Source organism: Cebus imitator, unplaced genomic scaffold (assembly GCF_001604975.1).
Source record: "Cebus imitator isolate Cc_AM_T3 unplaced genomic scaffold, Cebus_imitator-1.0 Scaffold140, whole genome shotgun sequence".
Lineage (NCBI taxonomy): Eukaryota > Metazoa > Chordata > Mammalia > Primates > Cebidae > Cebus > Cebus imitator.
Genome location: NW_016107455.1, coordinates 313,024 through 331,415, shown reverse-complemented (window position 1 = coordinate 331,415; position 18,392 = coordinate 313,024). Strand labels below are relative to the sequence as shown.

At 54.2% G+C, this 18,392-nt stretch overlaps 2 protein-coding genes across 12 annotated transcripts in view; one reads left to right on the top strand and one right to left on the bottom strand.

Annotated features, from left to right (window-relative positions):
- The first annotated feature begins 2,185 nt into the window (after positions 1-2,185).
- Positions 2,186-8,844, top strand: PROCA1 (protein interacting with cyclin A1). 8 transcript variants are annotated; one of them, XM_037743293.1, is made up of 5 exons: positions 2,195-2,296; positions 5,564-5,650; positions 7,515-7,650; positions 7,928-8,056; positions 8,149-8,844. In XM_037743293.1, the coding sequence occupies exons 1-5, from the start codon at positions 2,290-2,292 to the stop codon at positions 8,795-8,797; spliced, it is 1,008 nt and encodes a 335-aa protein (XP_037599221.1). In that variant the 5' UTR covers positions 2,195-2,289; the 3' UTR covers positions 8,798-8,844. The 8 variants fall into 8 exon arrangements, with proteins under 8 accessions (XP_037599224.1, XP_037599221.1, XP_037599223.1 ...); XM_017542106.2 differs by lacking the exon at positions 2,195-2,296 and adding an exon at positions 2,400-2,711; XM_037743295.1 differs by lacking the exon at positions 5,564-5,650 and having other exon boundaries at positions 2,199-2,296.
- Positions 8,845-10,082: 1,238 nt separating this feature from the next.
- Positions 10,083-18,392, bottom strand: part of SUPT6H (SPT6 homolog, histone chaperone and transcription elongation factor) — a 40,411-nt gene continuing 32,101 nt past the window's right edge. For 3 of the 4 annotated variants that reach the window (XM_037743291.1, XM_017542105.2, XM_037743292.1), the window contains 9 exons: positions 16,662-16,857; positions 15,196-15,434; positions 14,566-14,679; positions 14,269-14,393; positions 12,433-12,545; positions 12,076-12,153; positions 11,814-11,980; positions 11,198-11,385; positions 10,087-10,878 (listed from right to left, as the gene is read on the bottom strand). In XM_037743291.1, the coding sequence (XP_037599219.1) occupies positions 10,692-10,878; positions 11,198-11,385; positions 11,814-11,980; positions 12,076-12,153; positions 12,433-12,545; positions 14,269-14,393; positions 14,566-14,679; positions 15,196-15,434; positions 16,662-16,857 (1,407 nt within the window). In that variant the 3' untranslated portion in view covers positions 10,087-10,691. Of the gene's footprint in view, positions 10,879-11,197; positions 11,386-11,813; positions 11,981-12,075; positions 12,154-12,432; positions 12,546-14,268; positions 14,394-14,565; positions 14,680-15,195; positions 15,435-16,661; positions 16,858-18,392 lie in introns of all 4 variants that reach the window. The other variant, XM_017542103.2, reaches the window with a different exon arrangement.

The following is an 18,392-nucleotide window of genomic DNA, read 5'->3' as shown; positions in this document are numbered from 1 at the left end:
ACGGGGTTTCACCGTGTTGACCAGGATGGTCTCGATCTCTTGACCTCGTGATCCACCCGCCTCGGCCTCCCAAAGTGCTGGGATTACAGGCTTGAGCCACCGCGCCCGGCCCTAATTTTTGTATTCTTAGTAGAGACAGGGTTTCACCAAATTGGCCAGGCTGATCTTGAACTCCTGACCTCGTGATCCACCTGCCTGGGCCTCCCAAAGTGCTGACATTACAGGTGTGAGCCACTGCGCCTGGCAAAAACCTTAGTTATTATAACCATTAATTTTCTTTTTTGTTTATCAACTTTTGTATGGGGAAGGGTGACCAAGACCCTGGCTCCTTGTTGACATCTGACCTGGAGTTCCAGAATAGCTGGAAGTACCTCAGACATCTGGGTCAACAAAGGAGGACTTATGGCCTTGTGTCATCCTGGGAGTCTAAGGAGGGTCCAGGTTAGAAAGCAGATTCTGGCTCCAAGTTGGCAACTGCTCTGTTCCGTGCCCGGTTCCATTCTCACCAGGATGGATGGCTTTTCTGGACACTTCCCATCCTGGCTTCCCCTCCCTTGCAGTTCCTAGACTCTCTAGAGCTACCAAGGGAAGGAGGGGCTGGGCAGCAGCCCTACCCACTCTGGACTTAGGTCTGGAGGAAAGTGAAGGTGGGTATCAGGCAGAGCAACAGCAGCAGCAGAGATGTGGATGATGGTGGAAAAAAAAACGTGTGAAGTCCATCCTTTTCCCGCCTCTCCATCTTGGCTTTGGAAACTGGTGCAGAGAGAAATGGAGGAGTGTGGTGCATGGAATGTGGGTGATGTGGCGATAACTTCACATTCTCCTGTCATCATTTTTTCCATCTCTGCTCCCTCACAGCACTGTGCTCCTCACTGTTGCCTTGCCTGTTAGCAGATGTGTTGTGTGTGAAGCCAGCACCACAGTCCAGGTGTGTGTGGTGTTTGTGCTGCACCGGGTGTGCGAGTTCTGTGTTCTGTGTGCATGTTGTATTTGTGTGTGGTTGAGTAGATATTTCTGTGTGCTGTGAGATATGTGCATGAGTGTGTATGTTGTACCTGAGGGGATGAGGTTCCTATGAATGCAGCTGGCCCTGTTCTCCAGACACGGGACAAGCTTACAGAGACAGAAACGAACTCTCTTTTTTTTTTGAGACTGAGTCCCGCTCTGCTGCCCAGGCTGGAGTGCCATGGCTAGGTCTTGGCTCACTGCAACCTCCACCTCCCGGGTTCAAGCGATTCTCCTGCCTCAGCCTCCTAAGTAGCTGGGATTACAGGAATGCGCCACCACGCCCGGCTAATTTTTTATATTTTTAGTAGGGACGGGGTTTCTCCGTGTTGGTCAGGCTGGTCTGGAATTCCTGACCTCGGGTGATCCACCCGCCTCGGCCTCCCAAAGTGCTGAGATTACAGGCATAAGCCACCACGCCTGGCCTGAACGGACTCTCTAGCTGGCATTATTGTCTCTGGAACAGGGTGTCCCATAGGGGCCGGGGGCGGGGAACGCTGCGGGGTGGCTCGGGGGCTGGGAGCCCACATCAGGTTTTCACCGGGGGGTTAGGCCTTGGAAGAGGCCTGTGGACAAAGAGAAGGGAAGCCCGGCCTCCTCCGGAGCCGGAGGGACATCGAAGTCAGGATGGTGGGGTGGAGATGGCGACACCGGGAGGGCAGAAGTGGTGTGCCGCGGAGTTCCCGAGGGTCCGCGGGGCAGGGAGCGGGCAGGTGTCAGGTTTCCATCTGCAACCTGGAGTCTGAAAGTCTGAAGTCCAGCTAGCCTCGGCTGATGTCTCCCACCCCCTGCCTGCGTTCGCCATTGTCCCTGATCGCTTCCCTGGACTAGCCCCTCACCCAACCCTGCTATCTTAACTGTCCTTATGATAATGTAAATACCTCTCACTCAACCCTGCCATTGTAACGGAACTTGTGGTCAAGTATACTCCTTGCCCCCTACCCCACCACTGTAGCTGATCTTACTCTGCAACACCCCCGCCCCCCAAAACACTACCCAAACCTATAACACCAACTCTTTTCCCACTGCCCTTTGCTAATGCCCTTTTCGGCTTTGGCCCACCTGCACCCAGGTGAATAAACAGCCATGTTGCTCACACCAAGTCTGTTTGGAAGGTCTCTTCATCCAAAGCGCGCGGTTTTTCAACAGCCAGAGTGTGCCGTTTAGAGTGGGGCGGGGCTAAGAACGGGGCTGGGACAAGGCTCGGTGTAAGGCTAACAGCTGGGGCTACGATCTGGAGGCAGGGTTAAAATCTGGGGTTTGGACTGCGATCTGGAACCAGGGATGGGTGGTGAGCGCTGGGCCTGTAAAGTTAAGGTCTGAGAGAAACGGTGAATCCTAGGGTTACGGGGGGAACAAAGAGGGGCCTGGGAGGCTCCGGGAGGCCCCGGATGAAGAACGCGGCTGACGCTGAGCCCCGGGCTGGGGAGACCACGCAGCTGGAGCGGGGAGGGGCAGGAGGGCGGGGGCTGCGCCAGAATGAGGCGGAGTTAGGGGCTAGGCGGGGTCGAAGCCTAGACGAGTTCACGGCTGGGCGGAGGGCTCGGCCTGGCAGAGGCTCGGGGTTGGACTTCACGGAAGAGACCTGTGGAGACGAAGACTTCGGCGGAGAGCGATGTGGGTCAGAACTACGCTCACAACTGAAAGGTGGACTAAGGAAAAGACCGAGCCCAAGGCGCGCTCGTGGGACGTGAGACGGCACCGCGGTAAGAGGGGCGTGGCAGAAGCTGGGGCGTGGCGCGGCCTGGCTCGTGGACCCAGGGCGGCGCACGCGGGAGGCGGGGCCCAGGGCTGGGCCGGGGCGGAGCTAGGGCCGGGGGCGGGCTTGCGTCGAGCCGCGGGCCAATGATTGAGGACTGGGAACTTGCGCCCTGCTGGGCCGCCCGTGGGTTGTGCTGGAAATCTGGGCTGTCTGACTGGAAGGCTCCGCCCGGCCTTAACCGCGAGCGCCGGCCGCTGCCTTTGAAGCTCGGGTCTTGGCTGGGGCCCATGGACCAGCGCCCACCCCGACGCCGGGGCGGGAGCGGGCGGTTCCATCGACCCTGAGGGTGGACCAAGGAGTCTGTGGGTTCCACGCGTGACATCACAATTGCCTCTGCGGGGGCGAGGCCGGAGAGGCATTTCCTAGGAGACGCGGGCGCACTGCCCCTCCCTTGCTTCCACCTTTTCCCTCTTTCCTAGTTTCTTACCTCCCCTTTCTCCTTCCCTCCCTACTCCTTTCGACTGCTCTGGTGCCCACCCCCTGTGCCTCGAGGGTGGGGAGAGCCCCTCGGCCCCGCAGGACAGGGAGGATTCTGTACAGATGAGCATCACCTGTGAGTTTTGAGTTAGGCATCTGCGCGCGGATTAACACCTCACAGGGCAAGACACCATAAGCCTCCCACTTCCTTTCACCCTATCACCCTCCTCATTCATTGTGTGCGCAGTGTCAGTCACTCGCTGCAAGAGCTCTGGACTGCTGCTGGTCAGAGCTGCTCCTGTCCTCTGGAACTAAAGAGCAGATTGCTTTTCTCACCTCTGAATAGAGTTACTAAATTCGTCTCCCCTTTTGTTCCTCCTCCCCTGGTCTCCTTGGGAGACACAGCTGATGGGTGTCCGAAGTCCTGGGGAGCTAGTCAGTGAAGAGTAAATAGGCTCTGACCCTGCATGTGCGCCTCTTTCATGGTGGCTCCTGAAACAGCAAGGCAGAGTAGTTTTGGTTCCTCACCCTGGCTGGGGCCCCTGCGGCATTGGCAGTGTTGGGGCTGAGAAGCAGGTGTAGTAGGAAGTGACGACTGGAAGGACAGGTGTTTTTGTTGTTGTTTTGTTTTGTTTTGAGACACAGTCTCACTCTGTCGCCCAGGCTGGAGTGCAGTAGCAAGATCTCTGCTCACTGCAACCAGCACCTCCTGGGTTCAGGCGATTCTCATGCCTCAGCCTCCAGAGTAGCTGGGACTACGGGTGTGTGCCGCCACACCTGGCAAATTTTTTGATTTTGAGTAGAGACGTGGCTTCACCATGTTGACTATGCTGGTCTCAAACTCCTGATCTCAAGTGACCCACCTACTTCGGCCTCCCAAAGTTCTGGGATTATAGGCACGAGCCACTGCACCTGGCCTGTAAGGACAGGTTTTGCATATGGAGATGAATGTCTTTTTATTTATTTATTTTGAGATGGAGTTTCACCCTTGCTGCGCAGGCTGGGGTGCAGTGGAGCAATCTCAACTCACTACAACCTCCACCTCTTGGGTTCAAGCAATTCTCCTGTTTCAGCCTCCTGAGCATCTGGGATTACAGGCACCTGCCACTACGCCCCACTATTTTTGGTAGAGACGGGGTTTCACCATGTTGGCCAGGTTGGTCTCTTAACTCCTTCCTGACCTCAGGTTATCTGCCTGCCTCAGCCTCCCAAAGTGCTGGGATTACAGATGTGAGCTACCACGCCTGGCCAGTTTATTTTTTAAGACAGAGTCTCGGCTGGATGCGGAGGCTCACACCTGCAATCCCAGCACTTTGGCAGGCCGAGGCGGGCGGATCACAAGGTCAAGAGATCGAGACCATCCTGGCCAACATGGTGAAACCCCGTCTCTACTAAAAAATACAAAAATTAGCTGGGCTTGGTGGCACGCGCCTGTAGTCCCAGCTACTCGGGAAGCTGAGGCAGGAGAATTGCTTGAACCCAGGAGGCGGAGATTGCAGTGAGCTCAGATTGCGCCACTGCCCTCCGGCCTGGCTCCTGGCGACAGAGCAAGACTCTGTCTCGAAAAAAAAAAAAAAAGAGGCACACCCTTTCCTAGGGAAGAAAAGCTGATGACGGTTGGAACTTCCACAGATAATGCCGGTGAAATTATCTGCTGAGAGAAACAGTGGTTGCAGGAGTTTCCGGGAAGTGCTTAAAGTCATTCATTCATTCACTCGTTTGTTCATTTCATAAATTTTGAGTACTGGCTGTGCTGTGGAAAACAGGTGGAGGAGCTGGTCAGAGACTTGTAGGAGGATGACCAAGTGCCATGAAGGCCTGCTGAAAACCCCAAGCAATCAGCTTCTCTTCCTTAAGCAGGCCTCAAGTCCAGTGGCTTAAGGGACAAAGCTAGTTGTGGGACGGAAAGGCAGAGGGGCAGACTCTGTCTTGTGGTTGCTGATGGCTGAGGGAGCTGCTGCCCCTGTTGGAGGTCTGCTCAGGGTCACCCTCTGTCCAAACTCCACACACCCTGGGATAGTTTCTGGAGCAGTCCCTCCTTGCCTAGACCCTGGCTGGCTCCTATTAATCACTCTTAGTGATGCTCCTTCCAAGAAGTCTTCCGTAATCCCCCATCCTCCTTTCCAGTCCTGGTAGGTGGCCCTTATCCTGTGCTACTACCATTTCCCTCTGTCAGCATCTGTATCACACTACTGTCATGAACTTCCCCTGTGTCCCTTTCCCCTCCCACAACCCCTCAAGAGCAGGGACTGCTGTTTTATCTCTGCATGTCCAGGATGCAGTGGGGGCCTGGCAAGTGGCGCTTCTTGGGATATGCTTGGTGAATAAATGGCACAGGGAGGGGGCTGCTGCCACCACTGCCACTCTGTGCTCTCTCAGATGTAAACAGGTTTCCCAGCTGGAAGAGAGGACATCTGCTGGCTGATGTGGCATCCAGCACTGATGTGTCTACCATCTCCTCTGAAGGTGGGTCCAGGAGACCTTTGACCCAGCAGTCCCCCATCACCCCTCACCTGGGAAAGCTGGCACCTGGTGGGAGTTTGGTCCTGAGGCAAGGAGGGAGGGAAGTGTTTGGTCCTGAAGGGTTACCCAGCTGTCCCATCCTCAACCCATCCCCTACAGATGCCAGAGGGACCCCTTTCTCAAGGCCACAATCACCCTATTCCTTTGTATAGCACTAGGGCACATAAGTATCTTTGACATATGTGAATTGAGTCCTCCCAACAACCCTGCAAAATAGGTATGACCACCATCCCATTTTGTGGATAAGGAAACTGAAGGCTCAGATAAATAAAGGAATTTGCCCTAGGCCACACGACTAGTAAGTGACAGACCCACGACTTGGGCTCAGGCCTGACTACAAGTTCAGGGCACTTTGCCACTATGCTGCCCTTTGGCCCAGCTCAGCAGTGGTGAGGGAGGCTGAGCTGGTGGTGGTGCCTGCCACACACTGTGCCTCCTCATCTCCCCTGGTGATTAAGGGTACCGGAGGGGAGGAAAGAGATACAGAGATCACCAGAGGGGTCAGCGGTGTAGTGAGGTCCCAGGACTTCACAGCCTCGTGTGGGGAAGGGAAGGAAGGAGAAATGTGGGTAAGCATCAGGCCAAGCTGCTGGTTCACCTCTGAGCACTGTGAGGCCACTTGGACTCACTGCCACAGCCTGGGCTCATTCCTGGCTGGTGGCGGGTATGAGGTCTCACCCCAGTTCCACTCCTGGGGGCTGTCGAAGGCACAATCCTCACAGCCTCTTTGAGGGTAAGCCAGCCATAGGACCCCAGGCCGATGCCTGCTCCCTCCCTCCCCCAGGGGCGCCAGGGAACCTGAGGTAAGGTCCCTTATCCTCTGCCTGGTGAGTGAGATCGTTGGCTGTGAGAGGCACAGAGTTGCCTCTTGGGCTTACCTTTGAGACATTGCCAGGAGGGGACAGCCAGTGGTAGATGAGGGCCTCAGGGAGGGTCCGAGGAGAGGCAGTGGGGGTAGACCTAGGAAACTCTCCTGTCTCTAGGACTGGCATTGAGCTGAGCAACAGATATGGGAGCCTTCCTACAGGGCTTTTCCCTAACCCCGAATTCTCACCCCAGCAGCTTCTTCCTGTGCCCTGGGAAAAGGGATGTGGTCTCTGCACTGCCTAAAAGGGTGCCTAGGTTGGGGGTGGGTCGGTCGAAAGCCTGGAGCTCTAGGGACTGGGGAGAGCATGGGAACATGCTGAGTGAAGAGCAGGGGAAGGATGAAGAAGAGGGGATGGGAAGGGAGGGGAGTGAGAAAAGTGTCAGGTGGGAGGAGAAAAGGTGCTTAGAGGAGATGGGAGGAGGGGGAAATGGGGAAGGAAGGACCTGTCCAAAGCTAAGGAGTATGATGCAGGCCTTAGCTCCTGGCCAGGCTGTGAGGGGTCAGAGTGGGCCAGGGCAGGTGTAGGAACTGAGGATGCTGCAGCTCTGCTGCTCCTGGAGCTCCAGGGTGCCATGGTAGGAGGGCCTTCTCCTACCAGGGACCTTGTGGAGCAGGGCCGCCACTCACTGCGGGTAGCTGGGTGAGGGGCAGGCAGGAGCCGGTGGAGGCCTCCCACTGAAGGGAGAGGACGGAAGGAACAGGGAGTCACAGGACAGCCAGGGGCTTGTGAGGGCCTCCTGTGTACTGGACATGGAACCAGACATTTTGCTGGGACCCGGGGTTACTCTGAGGCTAAGTTACTACTACTGAAGCAAAATACTTCTTGGGGTGGGGGCAGCTGGTGGCAGCAGGTGAATTTGGTGAGGTTTTATCTTGAGCTGTGAGAAGACTCAGAGGTCTGCAGCTGCTGCTGAGTGACCCAGACCCCCGCCCCCTCAGGTGACTGCAAGGAGTCTGACAGGTGCTGCCGGAAACACAAGCAGTGCACTGGGCACATCATCTACCCCTTCGCCTCTGACTGTGGCCGCCACAGCCTGCACCTACACTCTGTCAAGCACTGCGACTGCAATTCTAGGTGACACAGCCCCCCACTTGGAGAACCCATGGCAGAGCCATGTCCAGACTTTCATTGTGGTCCCCCCTTCAACCTTTGGTTTAGCCTCTTCAGCTTTGACCTGGTGCTGCTGGCCCAGCCCCAGCTCTCCACACATTGCTTTGCTCTAAGAGCAATGGGGAGGAGGTCTGTTGGTGGCCTGGGCCAGGCCCAGCGGAAGCCCACTGTCCTTCAGGCTTCTGGCTCTGGGTCCCTGGGAGAGTGATGGGAGACAGGCTGAGAGTCCCATGTATGGCAGGCGGAAGGACTGCTCAGAGAATAGCAGCAGCTCCTGGGGCGGGGGCCCAACCTGCTCCCGTGTCATCAAGTCCCCTTGCTTTGAGCTCACCCCGGAGGAGGAGCATGTGGAGCGGTTCTGGTATGGCTGGTGAGTGAGCTCCAGTGGGCTGATGGGGAAGGGGCCTCTACAGGGCACTGCCCCCACCTGTCTGTCAAACTTCCCGTCGTCCCTCCTCCTAGGTGTGAAAGCTACAGACCTGTCTCCGTGGCAGTGATCCACCATCCCCTTCACCATGAGTGCGGGGCAGATGATGTAAATGAAGAGGAAGAGGTGGAGGAAAGCAAGCCTCCTATCCCGGCGCAGGTGGGGCCCGCCACTGCCTCCCCTGACCTAGGCACCACCATGGCCACTGGTACCCCTGACTCTGCAGCACCCATCACCATCTGGCGCTCTGAAAGCCCCACAGGGAAGGGCCAGGGCAGCAAGGTGATCAAAAAGGTAAAGAAGAAAAAGGAAAAAGAGAAAGACGAGGAGGACACAGATGAGAAGGCAAAGCTGAAGAAAAAAGCCAAGAAGGGCAAATTGACTAAGAAGAAAAGCCCGGTTAAATCAGAGCCTTCCCCTCCAGACGTGAGCCGATCATTAAGCCCAAGACAGCTGGCCAGGATGTCTGAGTCCAGCCCAGAAAGCCGGGAAGACATGGAGAGCGAGGACAGTTACAGTGGCCGGGGGCAGGCGGACCCGTCCAGTGAGGATAATGTGGAATCGTCATCACCCAGGAAGAGAGAGAACACAGTCCAGGCCAAGAAGACAGGGGCAAAGCCCTCACAAACCAGGAAGGTAAACAAGAGAAAATCTCCCCCAGGATCAAACCCCAATCTCAGTTGAGGCCAGGGTGCAGAATAAATGCCATAGAGCCTGTGACTGGCCCCCTGCTTGCTGTTCTCTCCCTCCAACCTGGCTGTTTCTTGGGGAGCAGGGGGTGGGCTCAGGGCTCAAAGGCAATTCTGCTTTCACGAGAAAGCCCATGGGAAGGCAGGCGGGAGGGAAAGGCAGGGGCACAGCCTGTTTCTTCCTCACACCCTAAGACAAGGGTAAAAGAATGCATCTGGGGTGGGAATGAGGGCTTCCCCTCTCTCCTGGGAGAGACTGGTCTGTGTGAAACCCATTTCTGGGACAGGCAGTGCTGTCTGCAGCGACATCCCCAATAAACGGAACTTTTTAACCCACTCTATGCCGCTGTGCCTGGCCTTTCCCTCCTCTAAGTGGCTCTGAGGAAGGTGCTCGTAGTACCGCTGGGAACTGACCTTCCCAGCTGGTGTGGTCCAGCTCCTGGACCCTTGTAGTCCTTTTGTGTTGAAGGGAGCAGACCTGAGTTCCCGGCAAAGCAGTTCCTTTCCCCCAGCTCTTGATGAAGAAAAGCAAGGGGAGGGAGTGTGCCATGTCTGGGCGGCAGCGGCCTTTTCTGACTTCTGTGTTAAGCCCCAAGCAGAGGAAAGGGTGCCAGAGACCCCACTGTCCAAGCACTGACTCAGAGTGAGATGAAGCCCTTGTACAGAAACAGGGAGTGCAGGAGTCCAGAACAAAAAACGCAGTGGGGCATGGACAAAGGGCCAAAGCCAGTGTGTTGGAGGGGAGCAGGTGGGTGGGGCCCCCTGCTGGGGCAGGAACACCTGACTCCTGGGAGCTTGTCAGAGACCAAGGCCCAGCTGCAAAAACGGAAGAGATGAACGGCAGAGGCCCAAGTTGAGAAACCCAGATTTACTTGTGGTCTTTCTCCAATATGCTAGAGAAAACCAGCAGGCACGGCGGATGGGGCAGCTGTGCTGTGAGTGAGTGGGTGTAGTATAGCGGGTGACATTTGCGAGGTACTAGGCGTTGGGCCAAGGAGCTTGCACACGCTGCCTCGGTCTTCACAGCAGATGATGAGGCAGGTATCACTATCTCCATGTTACAGCTGAAAGACTGCAGGAGCTGGCACAGGTTCACAGGGCCGGGAAGTACAGCAGGGATGGGCCCCAGGCAGTCTGATGCAGAAGCTGCCTAGTCTATGAATCTCTGCCTCTGATGGATCAGAAGAGGGAGTCAGGAGAGTCCTTGGAGCTCCAAACGCTGCTTTGAAAGCCACCCCTCAAAGAGCCGGAGAGTTGGAGAGAGAGGCTTTGGCAAGGGCTCCGTAGAAACACTGTTTATTCAAATGACAGGCAGGAAGCGGTGGTGGCAGAAGGTGGGAGAGGGCAGCCAGGCAGGGGCTGGGCAGGTGAGTGCTGCTTCCCTCTGTCCCTTGCAATCCTGCTTGGACAGCTACCCGGCTGTTGGCATCAGGATCAGAAATACTCTACCTCTTCTCCCTCCTGCCCCAAACTGAATAAATAGCATCCCTCTCCCCACAAGAGCTAGGGGAGACTCATGTGCTGAGCTTGGTGCCCCAGTCACAGCCCAGAGTCCGGTGAGGGCAGAAGTTCAAAATGGCTTGTAGGGAGAATACAGAACTGTTCCACTCATTCTCACCTTCCTCTTCCTCCTCCCTGCCACACTCCCCTCCCAGCCTGGTCCCAGGACAGGTGGTCAGCGAGGGTCTGGAGTGGGAGAATTGTTGCCTAGTATACACTGAGCTCAAGTTCACAAGGCCATCTAGCCTGTCACCCATCCAGGTTGACCACCAAAGAGAACGTCACTTCACGCCACTTTATGGACAGAAAAGGAGGGGCAGGGAGGGAGGCAGTGGGCGGCCAGGCCTTTCCCAGCCTCAGAGGTAACCAGAGTCCGAGGAGCAGGCCCCCTACCGATCCATCTCGTCCAGGAGTGGGGTGGCATCGCCAGCAATGGACATGGGGGTGCTTTCGATCATGGGGCTGGGGGAGGGCCGAGGTGTCAGCCGTTGCTTCTGTTTCCGCCGTTCTGCCTCCTTCTCCTGCAGCCACTGCTCCGCCATCTTCCCCCAGTCGATGGCTGCATGGCTGTTGGACCTGGGAGGGGAAGAAAAATTTAGATTGGGACTTTGTTAAAAGGAAGTCTTCCCACCAATCACTGGGGAGTATCCACCCTTCCAGAAAGGGACGTCACACCTATGGGCAGCAGCCCCTTTGCTGGGGTGAGGCAGATGCAACAGCAGCTGGTTGCCACACTGCCCTCTTCTGTCTTCCCCCAGAAACTAGTGTTCCTGATATATTACATGGTCAGGACCCTCAGTGGATCCAGAGCACCTGCCTATGCTAATCCTCTCAGCTTCTTGACAACACCTGCCCCCACTACTGACCTGCACTGTGACAGCATCCAGATACTTACTTTGGCTGCTGTTGCCGTTGCCGGGAGCTGGAGGAGGGCTGGGGCTGGGCCTGGGCCGACTGTGGGGTGGTGCTGGCCTGGAGCTGGTGGTACTGAGGGGTGGTGATGGGCTGGCTTGGGGTCGTGTAGGAGTAGCTAGGGGTCATCAGTGGTGTGGCCACTGGCTGCTGGGCTGGCGTTGGGAATACCTGGAGAGACATGAACAGTTAAATGGGGATGGGTGTGGGGTTTGTCTGGCCTTGCTGTGAATTCTGGGTAAGCACAAGAGTGGGCTCAGCAAAGATTTCCAGATGATCCTCCACTGAGTATGTGCTTCTGACCAGCAGTGGGAAACCTGCAGGCTGGCAACTAGCACACAGTGGGGCCCACCAGTCCCGACCACGTCAGGTTTCTAGTGGCTTGTGGATTCCAAAGATCCCAAAGTCCTGTGGAAAGGTCATGCCTTCTCTTACTCTCTTCCCCTTTAAATGGGCCTGAGAACAAGGAGTATCTGTTGGAGACAATTACCAAGGCCATGGCAGCCCCATCTGTGCATGTGAAGCCCCTTGTGGGCAGTGCAAGAGGCCAGTTTATGGGCCCCACCCTGTACAGGGAGCCTCCTTCCCAAGTCACGTACATGGTAAGCACTGCTGCCGCCTCCACTGCCGCCATAGCCATACTGGCTGGAGGCCCACTGGGCTGGGGTGGCATTAGGATTCTGTCCTTGGCCTGTCACCGCAGCAATGGCACTGAACATCTGTGAAGTCATGTTCTGGGGCAGGGCATTCACGGCCCGTGTCAGATCTGTAAGAACACAGAGAGGGAGAGGGGCATGTTAGAGGTGAAAGTCCCTTTAGTTCCATCCTTCCCACCTCCAGTTCCAGGCTCTAGCTCCTCACCTGCAAGGTTGATGTTGGCTGGGGTAGCATTGATAGAGGCAGGTGTCCGGGTCCTGCTGCTGCTGCTAGGGGTGATGCCTGCAGGAAGGGTTACTTAGTTACATCCCTCCAGAAACCTATTTTTGGTTTTCCAATTCAGTGGGCTGGAAGGGGCACTGAAGTAGGAGGAGGGATGAAGGGAAGCTGCATAGGCACAGTGGATGGAGAACGTTCCTGATGCTAGGAGGCTGGGGGACTAGTAAGATACCTGCAATGACAGCCTACTCCTCACCACTCCCCTAGGCTGGGACTACTCTGAGTCTGGTCTGGGGTGTTCCTCCAGCCATATACCCCTGAAGTCGGAAGAGCAGAACTCACCTGGTACAGGATCCTGGTAGTGATCCTTAAACCATCTGAAGAGTCCATTCACGGTTGGGAAGATCTGGCCCCGGTACCGGAATCCCTCTGGAGTCACCGTTACATATTCTATCCTGGGATTTTAGAAGGAAACATGCATCAGAAACCACTTGGGACCCACCATGAGAAAGTGACCAGAACAGATGTCCACCATGTGAAGTAGCCATTCTGGCTGCTAAGGGAAAGGTGAGATGACACAGCCAGTCCCTGGGCCTGTGAAGGGAGGTGAGCAGCAGAGTACAGTCAAGGCCAAGGAGTTGGTGGCCCCCCCGTATGCTGCATACAGGCTGCCGGAGGAAGGCTTGCTGGAGGCTATGTCACCATACTGGGCTGCAGTGCGAACGCAGCATACTGCCAGTGAGGTGAGACCGAGGTCCCATAATGCCAGGGTTGGAAAGGGCCTTCCAGGGTAGCAAATTGCAACTCCCCAAAAGCAGGCATCTTTCTGCAGTGGCTGTGGAAGGTGGTTAGTCTGCCCTTGTTCAACACTTCTGAGTAGCAGACAGTAGTTAAGAGGAGGGCTCTAGGTTAGTTCCAGTTCTAGTTTTAGCTCTGCCATTCACCACCTATGGCACATTGCACCAAATTACTAAACTTGAATCTCTGCTTTATTTGTCCAATGAGGACCACAGCACTTCAACCTATGGGTGGGTGTGAGGATAAATGATAATGTACAGAGCACATTCCACAACACCTAAAGCTGGGCCGTGCTCAATAAAGTCCAGCTATCAAGGGCAAACAGACAATGCTACACAGTACACAGTTCTCATTTCTATTCGGCTAACTGCACCCTAACTCTGTAAGTGTTAATTCTGCCACACAAGGAGAGTCAGCTGCTTTCCACAGAAGCTATCATCCTGCACCTGCTCCTGGTCAGAGGCCCCAGTTTGTTCAACTGTTCCTCATGGGACACAGGTGCCAGCTCCACACAGCCCTGGCTGCTGGCCTCTGGAAGCACACTGGTGAGTCAGAACAGGCTTCTCAAGAAACGAGCACAATATTCCAGATATGCCCAAGATGGCACACGGTCCAGAGTCTAGGGCTTCCTGTCATCTGGCCACTGAGCTCCTACTAATACAGCCTGAGCTGTGTATCACGTGTAGCCAGTAGAGGGATAAAAGGAGATGTACACATGGCCTTGGCCAAAGGCCAATTAAAGGATGGGGGCAGGGCTTAGGCAGAGAAAGTGAGTGTGATTACCAGTCTGTGTCACAGACGCAAAGAAGGCGGGTGTAAGAAAACTGGATTTTGTCCTCTAGGTTCAAGGTGAGTGCTAGAGGGACTCAGCTAAAGGAGTACCTCAGGAAGGCCAGCCTGTGAGTCATACAGAAGAGGGCAGAGCAGGAGACAGAGCAGAACAGGAGAGGTTCTCCTGACCACTGCCTCAGTGCTGGTGGAGTGAGCACATTACATTATAGTAACACTGAGCCATTGTGTGCAAGCCCTGGTGAGGGTAAGGCAGATGGTGGACAGGAGAGACCAGTGTACTGGCCCCCAGTCTCTGCAATCAGGTGGAAGTTATCTGGTGACTCCTGTCTCTCTGTGGGAGGGAGAGGAGGTAAAGGGAACTCCCTTCTCACAGTGCTAAAGAAAGCACCCTTCTTTATGTGAATCCTTGCCTTTTGTCTCTAAATCATCACCCTCTTTCCCCACTTCCAACCTCCACCTCTGTTCTAAACAGACGAGAGAAGAAAGGCAGTTGAGCAGAGCCAGAAAGGGCAATGCTCCGGGCCTCTCTCTCCCTTCTTGCCTGCCTGTGAACCCCAGTGGCAGCACCTTCTCAGCACTAGTGCTCACCTGGGTTTACCCCGGGGCTGGTATCCCAGTAGGAACTTGCCGGGCAGTTCCTTGCAGGCACAGATGAAATAGGGGATGAAGGTGGGCTTCTCCTTCTTAGTTTTGATGAGCAGCTCCTCTAATTTCTGGGGGTAGAATGAGGGGGAGAGGTTGGGACAGAAGCATGCTTGGTACACAATGTCTGGTGCACACTCGATGTACACTTTCTTCACCACCTGAGTGTCCCCTACACTGAAGGGAAAGCATACATCCTTAAGTGATTGGAAAGTGTCATCCCTCAGAGGGCCCTGGGCTCACCTTGCGGTCCCCACCGCTGCAGTCCTGATAATACTTGTGGTTCAGAAGGTCCCGTGCGAAGGATGCCATGGGCTGGACATAGCGAGCAACAATCTCATCCAAATCTTCAAATTCCTGTGGGAAGAAGGTAAAGGCTTCATGTACCATATCCAGAGCTGAGACTCTTGGCCTTTCATCAGATCCATCCAGAAGAGAAACCACAGGAGGGAATGGGCTTCTCAGTCCTGCTGAAGCCTCACTCCACAGCAAAGTCCCCTCAATATATCTCTGTGCCATGCCCAGATATATTAGCTCACAGGGCATAAAGTCCTTTAAATCCTGGCTTTGATTCTCCCCTAGTGCTTGGGAACAACAGAAAAGTTCACGAGTATTTCTCTTCACTGAAAACAGAAAAGAGAAACCTGATATGTGTTTGCATACACATGTGTATTTTCTCCTCTTCCTCCACTGGCTCTCTCTAGGTAGCCTATTTTAACATTTGAAGGACAGGGAAGGAGGGGGCAAAATAATATTTCCTGTTTTGTTGATCTGCACAGCTAAAATACCTATGACCCAAGTTACTAATGTCAGGTGGGGCCTCTTTCTGGAAAAAGGAATTGGGATGGGGGGCAGGCAGGCACTGGTTCTTACCTCACTGTTGATCCACAGAGTGGCTCCCAAGCTGAAGGCATTTTCCTTGCCCTCCTCCCGCACATCCACGTGCTGGTAGATGCCGTCACTGACTTTCCAGGTCACTGTCAGGTGGTTCTCACCCTTGCTGCTTGGTCGGATAATCACATCACCCTGGTCCATGGTCTCCATCATCTTTTCTGCTTGCTTGAAATTGATATTATGGAAGGATGGGTGTGCGATCACTCTCTTGATATATGCTGAAGAGGGCAGAAAAGCAGTACAGACTAGGTGATGGGACTAGGAGCTGGCAGCAATAGGACAAACCAGTCCTTAATTTCTTATTTATTGAGTTGGGGTGTTCTGTCACCTGGGCTGGAGTGCCAGTGACACAATCATGGCCCATTGCAGCCCCAAACTCCTGGGCTCAAGCAATCCTTCTGACTCAGCTTCTAAGAAAGCTGGGAATACAGGTGCGCATCATCATACCTGGATTTTTTTTTTTTGAGACAGAGTCTTGCTTTGTCACCCAGGCTGGAGTGCAGTGGTGTAATCTCAGCTCACTGCAACCTCCGCCTCCCGGGTTCAAGCGATTCTCCTGCCTCAGTCTCCCGAGTAGCTGGGACTACAGGCCCATGCCACCACGCCCAGCTAATTTTTGTATTTTTAGTAGAGACGGGCAAGTGATCCACTCACCTCAGCCTCTCAGAGTGCTGGGATTACAGGCATAAGTCACCGTGCCCAGCATTTGTAGTGCAGTGGTGCAATTTTGGCTCACTGCAACTTCTGCTTCCTTGGTTCAAGCAATTCTCCTGACTCAGTAGCTGGGATTATAGGCACCCACCACCATGCCAGGCTAGTTTTTATACTTCTAGTAAAAATGGGCTTTCACCATTTTGGCCAGGCTGGTCTCAAACTCCTGACCTCAAAGGATCCACCTGCCTCAGCCTCCAAAGTGCTGGGATTACATGGGTGAGCCACCATGCCTGGCTCCTGGCTAATCTTTAAATTTTTTTTTTGTAGAGATGGGGTCTTACTAAGATGCCCAGGCTGGTCTTGAACTCCTGGGCTATAAGTGCTCCTCCTGCCTTGGCCTCCCAAAGTGCAGGGACTATAGCCACGAGCCACCCTGTTTGGGCTTATGACCCAATATGGAACTGTGAGACTCCTTCACCTTCTCTGGGATTGTGAGACTGGCTTCACCTTCTCTGGCCTGGATATAAAGGACATGTTATCCTGGGTTCATAGGACACTAAAAGAATGCGACTTTAAGAGCCACAAGCCATTAGCAAAGAAAATGTGACCCAGGAGACTCTGGGATCCAGCCCTACCTATGACTCTCATGACATCTCCAGGCATCAGCACCTCAAAGCTGAGTCCCCACTCCCATTGGGAGACTGACGCATGTGCATCCTGTGGCCTGAATCCTTGCACTGGGAGAATTGCCAAGATTCAGGGTGCACAGAGATGGTGGGAGGCACACTCACTGGTCCGCTGCTGCTTCCGCTTCATGTCCTCCTCCTGCTTGTGGTCTGCAGCTTCAGCATCAAAGTCATAGTAGGTGTCTTTGGGCAGCTTCCACTCATTGTTCCTGTCCATAAGGTCTGAGGTGCGGCAAGTCAGGTCTGCACTGAACTTCTCAATGTCAATCTTCATGATGCGGCAGTGAACAGTCATTCCTACCTAGATCCACAGAACATTTGAGCTGGAAGGGACAAAGATGATCTAGCCCGATGCCCTATTTCACACATGAGAAAACCAAAGTCCAGGCAGAAAGGCGTAAGGTGTAAAGTGACTTGCCCAAAGCCAGCCAGCTGCTGAATGGCAGACTGGGAATTTGGGGTCTGTAGACTGCACTGATGCCTCCACTCTGGGCAGGAAAATCAGCTAGAGCCTGTTGGACCTACCCTGTCCCTGACAGTCTTCTCTTTCTTCTCTCATGAAGTTGACTAGCAACTGCCCATGGTGCCATCAAAGGTTGACTCCCCCGACCCTTTTTTTTTTTGGTGATGTAGTCTCGCTCAGTTGCCCAGACTGGAGTGCAATGGTGTGGTCTCAGCTCACTGCAACCTCTGCCTCCTGGGTTCAAGTGACTCTCCTGCCTCCGCCTCCCAAGCAGGTCGGATTACAGGCAGCCGTCACCAGGCCTGGCTAATTTTTCTATTTGTAGTAGAGACAGGGTTTCATCATGTTGGCCAGGCTGGTCTCAAACTCCACCCGCCTCAGCCTCCCAAAGCACTGGGATTATAGGTGTAAGCCACCGCGCCTGGCTGGTTTTTTTTTTATTTTTGAGATAGTCTGACTTGTTGCTAAGGCTAGAGTACAGTGGCGTGATCTTGGCTCACTGCAACCTTCTCCTCCAGGATTCAAGAGATTCTCCTGTCTTACCTTCCTGAGTAGCTGGGATTACAGGCGCATGCCACCATGCCCTGCTAATTTTTGTATTTTCAGTAGAGATGGGATTTCACCATGTTGGCCAGGCTAGTCTTGAACTCCTGACCTCAAGTGATCCACCTGCCTTGGCTTCCTCAAGTGCTGGGATTACAGGTGTGAGCCACTGTGCCTGGCCTGACTTCCTTTTTGAAGGGGAAGCAAAATAATAGCTGTTTTCTGTATCTTACCCTTGACATGAGCCCTTCTTTCTAAAGCAGTGGCAAAAGTCAGTAACTCTGCATCACTCTCCTGCTTGTGAAAAATATCCCCAGCTTCATTTACTAGAACTACCTTTCCCCAGCCTTCCTAAGTCATAGTACTCAGGGGTTCACAACACTCAGAACCAGTGAACTTGGCAGAGCTGGTATCAGCTATGTCACTAACTAACTGGGTGATTCTGAAGAAGTTGAATTTCTCTGAAAAAAGACAATATTTCTATTTCCATCAGGTTGTGATTAGAGACAACATATGTTGGTGTCAGTGCTGGTATCTAGCAGGAGCATAATATATAGCAGGGCAATAACAGAACAGAAAGGGAGCCTAGAGATTTATTCCCCATCCTTTCCTACAGACACCATTGCAAGGTTCCTTCTGTGTTATCTGGCTCTGCCTATAGGATTCAGAGGCTCCCTGTGCACAAGAGACTGTGCCATACATTCTTTTTCATCCTATAAAGCACTGCTGCCTGACCTTGGGAGAACAGGCAGCGCCTTTCTGTTTCACAGCATGTAATGCTGGGCCCTGCTTCCTGCCCTCTGGACTAAACTGCAGCTTCCCACACAGGA